The sequence below is a fragment of the Megalobrama amblycephala genome, linkage group LG10 (genome assembly GCF_018812025.1).
Source record: "Megalobrama amblycephala isolate DHTTF-2021 linkage group LG10, ASM1881202v1, whole genome shotgun sequence".
Classification (NCBI taxonomy): domain Eukaryota; kingdom Metazoa; phylum Chordata; class Actinopteri; order Cypriniformes; family Xenocyprididae; genus Megalobrama; species Megalobrama amblycephala.
The window spans coordinates 32,332,013-32,346,536 of record NC_063053.1 but is presented as its reverse complement, the minus strand read 5'-3'; the positions used below and the strand labels follow the sequence as shown (position 1 = coordinate 32,346,536).

The 14,524-nt window shown below is 39.0% G+C and overlaps 1 protein-coding gene across 3 annotated transcripts in view; it reads right to left on the bottom strand.

Annotated features, from left to right (window-relative positions):
• Window positions 1–14,524, bottom strand: part of LOC125277427 (CUB and sushi domain-containing protein 1-like) — a 750,178-nt gene that overhangs the window by 214,624 nt on the left and 521,030 nt on the right. For all 3 annotated transcript variants that reach the window (XM_048205771.1, XM_048205772.1, XM_048205773.1), the window contains 2 exons: window positions 1,331–1,434; window positions 987–1,099 (listed from right to left, as the gene is read on the bottom strand). In XM_048205771.1, coding sequence (XP_048061728.1) covers window positions 987–1,099; window positions 1,331–1,434 — 217 coding nt within the window. The remainder of the gene's footprint in view (window positions 1–986; window positions 1,100–1,330; window positions 1,435–14,524) is intronic.

The following is a 14,524-nucleotide window of genomic DNA, read 5'->3' as shown; positions in this document are numbered from 1 at the left end:
GTGATGGTTTCTGCAGTGGGTAAGAAATGTAACTGAATGTATTTTTAGTCCAGTGCATGTTTATATAAGATTAGTATTGACCAAGTTCAGAGGCTATGATATATGTGGATCAACTTACTTTGTTGTGTATTTTCAACAGTTTCAATATGAAAAATAACTTTATAAATAATTTTATATTGATTCAATTGATTAAATGCATTTTAATAGCATTTTGAAAAAAAAAAAAAAAAAAAAAAAACGTGTCATGGATTTATTGCATTTTGGGGGAAAAAATAATCAGTTTTTATAATAAATCTTTGAAAATCAAAATCTGGATTTGAATTGTTAATCTTATTATAACCTAAAGATGCTACGTGAAAGTTTGAAACAGAAAATAATGGTTTTCATCTTGCCACTTTCTTGGTAAACAAAACACATTTTTACTCAAATAATCAAAGTGGATTTATAGTGTTTTGGAACCAAATTCTTCATATATTGAATCATAACAGGATGTAAAATAGAATCATTTTCACCACACCGTCAAGAGTTCAGATCTTGCACAACGTGTTTACTTGTGTCAATTGATAGCATAAAAAATGGCTGTTGTTGTAGCAAATTTTATCAGTTTATCTGTGCATATGTAAATACATGCCTTAATGTCTCATATCTGACTTGCTTTGATGCTATTCTCCTGCAGGGTAAACGGCAGGTAGAATATTTCACGCAAGCTTTTTAAACATGTTGGAGCAGCACATATGCTGTTCCATTTGCCTTCGATTTGCATACCATTTAGAAACTGGCATGCTTTAACAACCGAAAGTCACCAAGTCAAACATTTCACTGTAAAAAAGAATAAATAACACACATATTTCCTGGAAAAGAAGAAAAGGGTGACAGTTTACAGTCCTGTTTCATCACTTTTATAGGGGGTGGAAATGACCATATGAAAGAGAACACCAGCAGGTGTGCATGATTTCTTACGGTTTCCAAACATTACAATGACATACCTTCATATACAGCCTTAAAACCTTGCGATCCGATCGTGTCATCGGACTGCAAATGGAGCCACATCTGGTTGCTCATACTCACAATCAAATCAGGCACGCTGGATCCCGTGAGACTGGAATAGAGGCACAAAATCAAATTTTATTCTTTCATTTACGTATTCATATGCAGCCATGAAAGCTTATACATAAACCCAGTGCCTGTTTCATGTGGCGGTTGCTCTTGAAAGAAAATAATAAACTTTTAGCTATTCCATGGAGCATAAAGGTAGGGTATGGAGGCATTTGTGAATAGAAGCACATGCATGTTCAAAGTTTAACATTAGAGACCATTTTGCTCTACTCACACATAAAGCACTCTTCGAGCATCACCTATCTTCCCTCCGTCACCCACTGTTAACGTATCGTACGCTCGCTCAAGGTCAAACTCTTCAAAAGCTAGCTTGATGACCTACGGGGATAAAGGAGAGGTCATGACAGACACCACAGACCAAAAAGCTCAGAAGAAAATGGCTCCATTCACACGAGGCTTACTCAGAGAATTATCATATCGAGGGCTTGGAACCAGAGGGGCGTAAGTGGCATTTTGGGCGAAAATGAGTTCTATATATCAAATTAAAGGTCTTGATGAGCTCTATCTACTTGTGCCAAAAAAACGCATCAGAAATCAACCTGTATTGAATAAAGCAACAAAACAACAAAGACCTAACACAAAAGTTTGAGCATTGTTTGGAGCCAGAGGGGCGTATGTCCACTTACGCCCTTCTGGCTCTAAAAAATACATGTATGGCCTACACATTGTTTGGAGCCAGAAGGGCGCAAGTCCACTTACGCCCTTCTAGCTCTGAACAATACAAGAGCCTACAGTATTTTTCAGAGCCAGAAGGGCGTAAGTGGGTGGTATTAATACATACTGTATGTAAATCATAAAGGGACAGAGCCGAATGAGGTGAGGGAGAGAGATCGGCTTAAGGGAAACATGGAGACAGCACATGATGGAGAAAGTGAGTTCTGACTTGCACTTTTTGAACATTAAGCATAACCTAATTTAACCCTTAATCATTCAGTTCATGTAGGATAATGGTATGTTATCTGTTATCAAGAATCTGTTGCAGGCCCAGGCTCAGTAGGCCTATATATATATATATATATATATATATATATATATATATATATATATATATATATATATATATATCAATCATATTTTATAAACAGTAGTACCAATATAGGATAATGGTAAATATTAATGATTAATTGTTTAGGGACACAACCACATGAGATGAGGGAGAGAGATGAGGAGATTGGAGAGAGAGACACGAACATGGAAACAGCACAAGATGGAGGGAGAGAGACAGACAGGGCGAGAGATCATGCAATTGATGAGGGACACACAGAGACAGACTGCACAATGAATCTCTTATTTACATCGTGTCTATACTTTGTGAATAATGAGCAGATTCGCGAGTGTGCAGAACTCTTTGAAGCTTGAACAAAAACTCCGGCGTTTTGACCGGTGAATGGATTCCGACTAAAAAATACCCGATTGGCCATTGCGTTCAAAAGATCAACTAACATGTCTGTGATTGGCTACATTGCCCAACGCTGCAAAAACACGTTGGCGGTGTCCGAAATCGCCCCCCAAATAAGGACAGCACTATTTGAGGGGACAGTAATTTGTAGTGGTGTCTGAAACCATAGTGGATGTTATTCAATCCCATAATGCACTGCAATAACGAGTGCTGATTATAATGGGTTCTATTGTCTTTTGACACCTTGCATCGCGCCGCTCACGTTCGGGGAAGCACAGGTGGACCTGTTCGCTTCTCGGGAATCCGCCCATTGCCAGTTGTTTTATTCGCTGACCGAGGGGACCCTCGGCACAGATGCACTGGCACACAGCTGGCCCCGGGGCCTACACAAATATGCGTTTCCCCCAGTGAGCCTCCTTGCACAGACACTGTGCAAGGTCAGGGAGGACGAGGAGCAGGTCTTGCTAGTTGCGCCATACTGGCCCAACCGGACCTGGTTCCCGGAACTCATGCTCCTCGCGACAGCCCATCCCTGGCGCATCCCCCTGAGGAAGGACCTCCTTTCTCAGGGGCAGGGCACCATATGGCACCCGCGTCCCGATCTGTGGAACCTCCACGTGTGGTTCCTGGACGGGACGCGGCAGACTTGAGTGGCCTACCGTCCGCGGTAGTTGACACCATCACTTCGGCTAGAGCCCCCTCTACGAGGCGCGCCTATGCCATGAAGTGGAGTCTGTTCGTTGAGTGGTGTTCCTACCGCCGGGAGGACCCCCGGAAATGCCCGGTCAGTGTTGTGCTTTCCTTCCTTCAAGAGGGTTTGGAACGGAGGCTGTCCCCTTCCACCCTGAAGGTCTATGTGGCCGCCATCGCAGCGCATCACGATGTGCTTGATGGCAAGTCTCTAGGAAAGCACGACCTGGTCATCAGGTTCCTCAGAGGCGCCAGGAGGTTAAATTCCCCTAGGCCCCGCCTCATCCCCTCCTGGGACCTCTCTGTTGCCCTCTCGGGCCTCCGGAGAGCTCCCTTCGAGCCCCTTGAGTCAGCTGAGCTGAAACATCTGTCTCTCAAGACAGTGCTCCTGACCGCGCTCACCTCCTTCAAGAGGGTTGGGGACCTGCAAGCATTTTCGGTCAACGATTCGTGCCTGGAATTCGGGCCGGACTACTCTCACGTGATCTTGAGACCCCGGCCTGGATACGTGCCCAAGGTTCCCACCACTCCCTTCCGGGACCAGGTGGTGAACCTGCAAGCACTGGCCCCGGAGGAGGCAGACCCGCTCGTGCTCTGCGCGTTTACGTGGACCGCACGCAGAGCTTCAGAAGCTCTGAGCAGCTCTTTGTCTGTTTTGGAGGTCAGCAGAAGGGAAAGGCTGTCTCCAAACAGAGGTTGCCCCACTGGAAAGTGGATGCCATTGCCTTGGCGTACCAGTCCCAAGGCGAGCCGTGCCCCCTCGGGTTGCGAGCTCACTCCACTCGGGGTGTTGCTTCTTCCTGGGCGTTGGCGCACGGCGCCTCTGTTGCAGACATTTGCAGAGCTGCAGGCTGGGCGACACCGAACACATTCGCGAGGTTCTATAATCTCAGAGTGGAACCGGTGTCCACCCGTGTGCTTTCTACTCGTAGATAGCCATGGGTGTTCGCTTGCTGTGCCATTTCCCTCGGGAGAGGGAATGCGAGCACTTTTTCCGCTCCTCAGTTCAGTTCCCCGTACCGGCGAACCCTGTGGAGTTCCTCCTGCATCCTGCGGCAGCCAGACGCGGCGGAGGCATCCGGCGCTAGGTCCAGTACTCGTGTGTATGCCCACTTGGTCTGCCCTTGTACTGGGCTAGATGCCCATATGCTGTGATTCCCCTCGGGTAATCCCATATGGGTTCGTCCACGGTAAGGTTTCCCTGACGGTAAACCCGTGTCTTTCCCTGGGCGGCTTCGTTTTGCCCTGTCTCTGATTGCTAGTCGTTCCTCCCGGAAGGTAGGACCTACATCAGAGATCTTCCATATGCATTACTGTTCTCAGACCAGTCCATATGTGTCTTCCACACATTACCTCCCTTCGGGCAGGGTGTGGTCTCCGTAGCTTTCCCCTCCTCGGGGAACGCTTTCCTGGCGTTTTTGTCGTTGCTGAAAAACGTGGGACTGAGTTCCGAAGCACTCTTCCCCGTGGGTAAGGAACAGCAGCTTCGATCTCTCCACTGTAATGTCCTGTCCTCTCCATCCCACTGGTATGGAAGACATTCCTGGGCTTACTCTGGGCGCTGGAGGGTTGCGAGTATGGGCCGCACTTGCATTGGCACGCCTCAGCCTGCCAGCATCTGCCTCCCTAACACTCGTAACGTGGTTCAGTTCCTATGGCGCTTTCCACGGGTACCCCATTACGTCAGTATCGACGTAACGTCGAACGTGACTGACTGAATGGAAACGTCTAGTTTACTAGTGTAACCCCCGTTCCCAGAAGGAGGGAACGGAGACGTTACGTTCCCCTGCCATAGCTTTGAGTCACCGCTGAGCGGCCAGATATCTATCTCGGCTCTTCAGCAAAAATATGAATGAAGGTGAGTATGCCGGCCCTATTTATACCCGGATGCCGGGGGAGGGGCCCGGCATGTAAATCTCACAGGCCAATTCCCATTGGCTTGTTTTGTATCCTTGGAGGTGATTGGGCTCCCTAGCGAGACCCCATTACGTCAGTATCGACGTAACGTCTCCGTTCCCTCCTTCTGGGAACGGGGGTTACACTAGTAACCTAGACGTTCTATAACACTCTGACAGTGGGCAGTGAGTGAACTTTTTAGTTCAACTAAAGTGAACTAAAAAGTGAAATGTGTAATAAACAAGAGAAATTAAACTGTTTGAAATTAAATGTTAAACTGTTTGACATGAATGTGAACTCATAAATGAGAACTGAAATTAAATGGTTAGAAATGAAATGTTAAACAGTTTGAAATGATGAAATTGAATGACTATGTATACAGTATTTTAAATAAAATGAAAAGTTATGAAGTTAGAGTGTTTTTAACCAATGTTTTTACCAATCATTTCTGCATTGATCAGCAGATACGCCCTATTTTTCTTTAGAAGAATTGGAAATGTTTGGTGCCAAAAAGGCGTATTTGATGTTCTTGCCATATTTTCAAGATTTTGCAAGGTTTTATAATATGTTCATTGTGTTAATATGCCATAATATGTTCACTTAAGAACTTACTCGTATAAGTATGTATGTGGTTGCAATGTTGTGGTTGAAGGTTAATAAATACAGTTGATTGAAGTGTGGTCAAAATTTTGTTTTGGCTCTCCTGTAAAGTTTGTCAAATGCCACTTACGCCCCTCTGGTTCCAAGCCCTCGATATTAAAAAGAAGTAGAAAAACTCAAAGGCAAGGCAGGTCAGCCATTGCTCTGCATTCTTTTCCATGGCTATAGACATGTGAGGCTGATTGCAGGAGCGGCGATGAAGGTGTAATTAAATAATTTTGTTTCATTTAAGAAATGTGAGATTTTGAGAAGTTCTGCAATGTATGGTGCAAAGCCTGAGGAAACGGGTTGCATGTTCATTTGATGTGAGCGCAGAAAAGAAGGCGGCAGAAAGAAAATTGGATTCAAGAAGAGATTGCTGGAAGGAGAAAAAAAATCAAGCTTAATTAGGACAACCCTATTATCAACATCCTTGCATTTTTTTTTTCAAATGGGCCATTAAAGAGCCATTATTCTCATCTATATTCTGTCCTGTCTTTAAATGTGATTGGTGTATTTTTTTTTTCAATGTTACCTTCTCCTAATCTATCTTAAAGAAAAAGAAAAAAAAAAAAAAAAAAAAGAGAATTGTATCCTCATTTATTCTCCCTCATGTTGTACCAAACCCGTACGTCTTTCTTTCTTCAGTGGAACACAAAAGGAGATGTTATGCAGAATGACAGCCTCAGTCACCATTCGCTTTCAATGCATTTTTGTTTTTTTTATGCAATGAAAGTAAGAGCGGATTGAGACTGTCATTCTGCCTTTTGTGTTCCACAGAAGAAAAAAGTGATATGGATTTGGAATATTTTGGACATAAATGAGTAACATTTCATTTGTACCACCCCTTTACGCTGCAGAGACATAAGTAAGACAAGTTGTTTTCCCCAAAAATGTGTAAACATTGTGGCTCTAAGCATCCTGACCAGGGGTGCATTTCCCATACAACAATGTACTGTAACCTGCTGCTTAACCACCGTAGTACAATACATCATTAGAGAAATTAACTAGCTAGTCAATACTGCTTCCTGATAACGTAGTAAAATGTTGCAACTCTCTCATTTGAACCATGTTCTAATGCACCCCTGACTGACAGAGCAATAATGCTCAATTAATGGCATGCAATTTGTGTAAGTCTATTTATTTTGTCTGACCAATGGCTGATTTGGGAAGTGTTGTAAACAGAGATTTTTATTTAACAGTTTGGTGATGCTAGTGGCTCAGAAAACTCAAACTTCACCTATAAAAATAAATCGGAGGAACCAATATATACCACATTTACTCAATGTATGTGATGTTAAATGAGCAAGACTGGAAGTCCAGGTGCATCATATGCCTATTCCTAGAGCACATCACAAAGATGGTAGGCTCTTCAAACCTTAACCTTCCTTAACTCTTCTGAGGGCACAGAAAAAAGGGTAAATATGACACCATAGTGTCAAACAACACTAACAATAAATGTGCTATAAATTTGTTTTATGGAATAGCACACAGAAACCTGACAGATAGCACTGAAATAGGTGTCCTGAGAATTCAGACCTGTCTATGTGACAGTGTTAGACTTTGTAAAAGGTGAAATAGCATGTAAGCTATCCACATCATGCTACTGAAGAGGTTAATATTGTTTGGCAAATTTAAAGACTTTGAGGAGCTCTCTGCCTCCAATTCCTACTTGAAAAAGTGCAATAGAATCCCACTTCATGTTGAACTTTCAACTTAGAAATGGTCCTCTCTGTTGATAACTGTACGCCAAATACTAGAACCATATAGCCTTGTTCATCCTATGCAATTTGGTTGCTAGGACATTTCTTTATTCACAGTCAAACACCTGCAAAGCTAACAATACAGTCGCCTTGAACAAAATCTTTTGTTATTGAAATACCTTTATGGTCAGTGAAGTATAAATATCCCAAATGTGATTTCGAATGTTATGTAGTTTTAGTCTAACAAATGTTACTGACGTTGCTAACACTGGTTACAGCACCTTTAATTCATGTATATTTAGAAATGATCAACTTTTTGGTAATGCGGTTGTTCAAACACCTAGAATGTGTGCATTAATTTATATAAAAACATCAGAATAAGTGAATATTGTGCTTATAAATTGTCCATGCCCTTTACAATTTGTCCCATTGGATTTATAAGGTTCTATCTGCATTCCGAGTAGTTTTGAGATATTGTAGTGATCAGCAGGCAGACATTAGGGCAGACACTCCCCATTACATCAATAGTACCCTTTCATCTGCCATAAGGAAAAGCACAGGACCCCAATACTCACACCTCCAAGAAAAGCAAACAAGGAAATAGTTAGGCTAGCAGATAGGCCTGCAAAGACAATCACCCTGACCATTTGTGCAAGAGAAGAATGATGACATTAGCATGTCATTGAGCAGGCTAATCCTATCACCACTGACCCCATTGTTCACCCCAGTCCTTGGACCTGAGGTGTAAACTGACTCACCAGACAGATTTTGCCATGTGGCTTGAAGTCACAAAGGACACAAATGGACTCCATTTCTATTAACAGAACTCTATATACCTAATGAGTGTTTTTTTGTGTACATGCAAAATATACAAACTTGCCTATTAAGGTATACATGAATGCATAGTTAGTTCAACATAACCCAATGATGTTTGGACTTGCCTAGGTTAATCTGAAATTGGTTTGGAAAGTGAATTATGCATAGGAAAAACATTAAGGACATTGTTCTAAACATGAACTTTAAGCTTTTCAAATGAACCTCATGAAAGAGGGGGGCCATCCAGTGGCCACCTCTGACAGCATCAGCCAATCAAAATACTGGATCTGAAAGGTGCCAATTACACAAGCTTATACAAGCTTAGCCCCCCATCCTCAAAATATCTTCTACACCAACTTCAAAATCCTCTCACCAGAGATCCTCCAGATCTGCATGTTCCAGACTGACCGGATCTGCACTGACTTCAGAATCTAAAGATCCTTCCGTCTGCATGTTCCAGAGAATAAGGATGGTCTGCACAGACATCAGAACAGTCAAGGCTTCCAGGAAAAGGACCTTCTCTGTGCTCCAGGAGTTCAACATTCACAAGTACTTTGTGTTCAAGGCTGTGAAATGGATTCCAACTCCTATCTTCCCACTGCAACGCTGCCCAGCTCAACAAGTGGAAGATGTCACCCTCGGATTCAGCACGACCAAGCAGACGTAAATATCGCTTACCAAACCTTTTTCTAGAGACCTTGGCATTAGTGTATATTGTCAGTATATGACTATCTAATTTGCATTAGATTTTGCATAGCTGATATCAGTTAATAACAAAAAATCTCTCGGTTTATTTGTTGAATTCAAAATAAGGTTTACCTTATTTCTTCTAGAGAAACTAACATCCTACTCATTCACTTGCATTTATCAATCTTTTTGGACTTTATCCATTCAGTAGTTGTTAGTTACTCTTGTCTATCCTTTTGTTAATGAAATCCATTTATTACACTGTCTTCCTTGTGTTGATAATACAGTAAGAGGCTCTACAAGTTAACGATATCTCACAAATCCTTCAGATTGGTCAGATGATGAACTTCCTCCAATTTATATAATTGTAATTCAGTCAACAATCTTCCATGATTGTTCTTTATTGTCAAGGTGAAACTTGGCTGGTGCCCCGAAATATTGGAAGGAATCATCTGACTCAATATTAATATTAATACAAAATATTAATATTTAAGACCATAAATAACTACATTTGTGGTGCCCTCGAGTGAGGATAGTCCAAAATCACTACAATATTGAGCTTCAAAGTTTTTGCATTCCATTCGACTGCGTAGATAGAACCTTTTTGTTTTCTAAATAAAAAGTCCCAAAATGTACACAACATTAAAAAAAAAAAAAACACGTCACATAATAAGCAAATAAGCACAGAATAAGAATAGATGTGAATAATAACTCAATTTTGACAAAAATGTCAGATAGAACCTTATAATTCCAAGGGGAAAATAATTGTGGAGGTTATGTGGTGATTTATTCTACAATTCTGGTCTTAGATTCTGATCAGTTTATATCATTCCAACTTTTTCAACAGTTTTCCAAGGGTTGCAGATAGCACAGCTTCATGTACCTCACAGCTTAACTTTATAATATGTGATTTATCTCACAAATCATACATTAATTTAACAAAGGTTTCAGTACAGTGACACATGTAAAAAGAAGTATTATTAATGTTATGTGATTGGTACACAATCGTGCGCACGATTTACTAATTCATTCCCTCGGTTTATAAACTGTGTGCATGATTTAGCATATTGAGGGAACAAATTAGTAAATCGTGTGCACGATTTAGCCTACTGTTTTTTTCCCTACATGTCATGTGCAGGGATCCGTACAATAGAACTGCATCAGTTTGAAAAGAAAGGAATGATTCAGCAACACTGAGAAGATCTTGACAAGCAATCTGTATAAAATGTCAGTACTGATACAGAGTCGTTTGGTGAGACCTTAAACGAGAAGTCTAAAATACAGGCTTTTAAATTATCCTGTCAAAAGTAAGGATTCTTTTTTTTTTTTTTTTTTTTTTTTTACAGAAGACTTAGCAAGAGGATGAAAACAGCACTCATGGTCTACATAAACACAACCAGAGAGTGACAGGACATCTTAGCAATTGTTCCCTGAACCAGCTTGAAAGAATTATTGATTTCTTTATTTTATACAAAATTGAAAAATCCTGACAGCTGCCTAAATGACTCTGCCTGAGTTTGAGAGAAGACGACTTTCGATGCTCCGAAATTGCTAAATGGTGTGGTTTTATTGAGCATTTTTATTCGCCCAGCAGAAAAGTATGAGTGTTTTCAAATCACATTGTGTTAGTTACAACTAACGCGTGTGTGTGTGTGTGTGTGTGTGTGTGTGTGTGTGTGTGTGTGTGTGTGTGTGTGTGTGTGTGCGTGTGTGTGTGGCCATGCTATGCAGACCAACAAAGTCTGACTCCAGAATGTATGAATGATTATAAAATAATCATGTTGAAATCATGCCAAAAAGGAGGCTATTTATTGACATTAAGTCCTAGAAGAACGTGTCAACATTTTTGCAAAATATGTTGCATCGTGCACGTTTCGCAAAAGTTTCGAAGTAAAACGTTGTCTAATGTTTTGTTTTCAGAATCATGGGAGAACCGTGATCTGTATTACAAAAAACAAAAAACAAAATAATAATAATCTAATAATAATAATAATTATCCAGAATCATAAATTAATCTTAAAATATATATATATATATATATATATATATATATATATATATATATATATATATATATATATATATATATATATATATATAAAGACGTGGCGCTTTGCAAACCACTTTAGGTATGCCTCTCTTGATAGTAGGATATTACTATCTAGGATAGTAGAGTGTCTATCGGATGTAAAGACATTATATAAAAGGTTTGTTTTTTTTTTTTTTTTAACTCTGCTCAGAACAGAATGTTAAGACCTCAAAAGGTCATAAAAATGCAGTCTTGATCTTTGTCTCTGTCATAGCATATGGTCTGAGACAAGAAGGTCATGTTCCACAACATGTTCTGAATGCTGATAAACTCAGATTTAAGGCCATTTAATGTTTTAGTAATATATATCAGTTTGCTTACAAACCAATAGCATTTTGTCATTGTGATCTGACCTAGATAATGTTTATTGTCCATCTAAAAAAAAAAAAAAAAGAGGCCATTTACCGACAAGAAGTCTCAACGCACCACGGCATTTACTAGAAAATATAACTTTCATACTGAAGTTGACATAATGTATGAAACTCATATTCATATGTATGAAACAACATATTCTTTGTTCCTGTCCTTGAATTGCTTTAGATAAAATATTTATTGCTGCCTATCATATTAGTTCAAATATGTTATATCTCAGGCCCAAAATTATACTACTGCTGCAGTGCACTTTCCACCAGGGTGATTTATACAGTGCTCAGCGTAAATGAGTACACCCCCATTGAAAAGTAATATTTTAAACAATATCTCAATGAACACAAAAACAATTTCCAAAATGTTGACAAGACTAAGTTTAATATAATATCTGTTTAACTTATAACATGATAGTAAGGTTAATAATATAACTTAGATTACACATTTTCAGTTTTACTCAAATTAGGGTGATGCAAAAATGAGTACACCCCACAACAAAAACTACTACATCCAGTACTTTGTATGGTCTCCATGATTTTTAATGACAGCACCAAGTCTTCTAGGCATGAAATGTCAAGTTGGCGACATTTTGCAACATCTATCTTTACCCATTCTTCAAGAATTACCTCTTTTAGAGACTGGATGGAGAGTGATGTTCAACTTGTCTCTTCAGAATTCCCCATAGGTGTTCGATTGGGTTCAGATCAGGAGCCACTGAATCACTTTTACCTTGTTCTTCTTCAGAAATCCAACAGTGGCCTTAGATGTGTGTTTAGGATCATTGTCATGTTGGAAAAGTGCAAGACGACCAAGGGCACAGAGTAGCATCTTATCTTTCAGTATAGAGCAGTACATCTGTGAATTCATGATGCCATCAATGAAATGCAGAAATGAATGTTGCAATGCAATGAAATGGACATTTCTCTTCCATGTGGTGCCATTGTTGACAGCATGAAATGGGAAGGGGTTTACACACATTTATAGTCAACTGTCTGCTGGACACCTGTGTAATGAATAATTAAACTCACCTGTGGTTGAATTCTTGTTAAATTAGAAATTTGTAGTCTAAAATTTAGCTTTGCTCCAGAGACTTTCAGTGGGGTGTACTCATTTTTGCATCATCCTAATTTGAGTAAAACTGAAAATGTTGTTCTCTAAGTTATATTATTATCCTTACTTTCATGTAATAATAATAATAATAATAATAATAATAATAATAATACGTTTTATTTATATAGCGCCTTTCCAGGGCTCAAGGACGCTTTACAATGTACATTTAACAAGGAAGAGATAATACGAGTAGACAATGATAAAAAAATAAATAAAAGGAACATTACATGGACAGGGAAGGATTTAGAAGAAAGTTTATAGGTTAAACAGATACTATATAAAACTTGTAAATTGTTTTTGTGTTCATTGAAATATTGTTTAAAATGTTACTTTTCAAATATATTTATATATCTTAGTAGTATTTTAAGTGATATAACAGATTATATAAACAACTATAAGAGATATTTTTCAGCTTTTTCCAGCACTCTGCACCAGCTTAAAGCAAAACCGGAAGTGTCTATGCGGAGAGTTTTTATCATAAAAAAAAAAAAGATTTTGAGCATTACTGAAGGTGTCAGAATAAACACAGATTGTGTTGTCTGTTAAATATGGACTAAAGAACAGATATGTAGAAGATTTAAAAAAATTGCATTTTTACAACACTATGTTGTACATGTGTCTTATCGGGTAATCAAAAGTCCTACACACACTTGCAGAGTTGAACACTTGGGCTAAACACCAGAAATACATCATGTAGACAAGAGGTCAAGTGCAATGACTGCAATTTTGGGTATTGGGACTGGCCCACCTATTTATTATGTGATAAGTCACATGACAGCTGATATATAATCATGTGATTTACTAAATGATTGATATTTATCTCACCTGTGGAAAGCTTGTGTATTACTCTCCCTGAGGAAGGCTTATGCTGAAAAGCATAGGAGAGCTATCTTAACGTTTTGTATGTAGCCATGTGACAATCAAATCTTTTTAATTAATAAGAGTGCCAGGGCTATTTAGCTTTCTCCCCCTTTTTTTTTTTTTTTACTTTTAAAGACCTTTACACACAGTGGCAGAATACACTTGCCAGTCCTGTGTGAAGTTGTAAATACATTTGCACACAGTTCATTAAAGAAAAATAATGACTAACTGAATATTTGTACATACAAACCATAAAAATACATTGCATACAAATATTGAGATAATACATTGCAATTCATTCTGGGATAGACTATCACATGAAGGATACAGGTGATGCTGCCCTAGAATTTGGGCAAAAGAAACTACCATTTGAAGGAAATTTCACGTCAGGAGCTTGTTTATGATGCTTTAAAATGCAGTCTAGATAGTCATCTCACTAGGTTTTGGAACAGAACCTTTCTGTTCAGCAAAAGCAGAAAGAAAAAAATTGCACAATGTGAGATAAATTAAAGTCACATTTTTTCATCATAAGATCAAAGCGAAAACATTTGGCCAGGAGTAAAAATATACTGGTTGTGACATGGCTGGGAATTTATGCATATGATAGTCAAGTCTGTTTATGATGGTGGCCAACAGGTACTTTCAATTTACTGGCATGTCACTAAGATTTTACAGTAGTCTATCATCTGTATGACTAATTATACACATCCAGTTCCAGAGGGATGGATTTTATAAATGCAATGTTTTTTGTTGTTGTTGTTTTCCTACAGCACTGTAGGATCTGAATGTTTAACAAATTTAGCTGCTTTGGGACAGCATGTTCTAAAAATCAGTTAAACTACCAAAAACCAAGATACATTATGTGTTCAAAATATTGTGCCACCATTAGGGTTGGAATTAAGGCTCCAAAACAATTATGGCTCAAAAAAAAACAAAAAAACAAAAAAAACAATTCACAATATGTTTTTGCTCTGAAAATGACTAAAACAATGATTTTGTTCCCTTTATCTGAGAAACATTTCAACTAAACACTATTGCCAAGCTGATTATAAAAATAATCAAGGAACTTTTTTTAATACTAAAAGAACAAGGAATAATTTATATGAATATATAAAATACATTCAGATATAAAAATACATAATAAAACAGCTT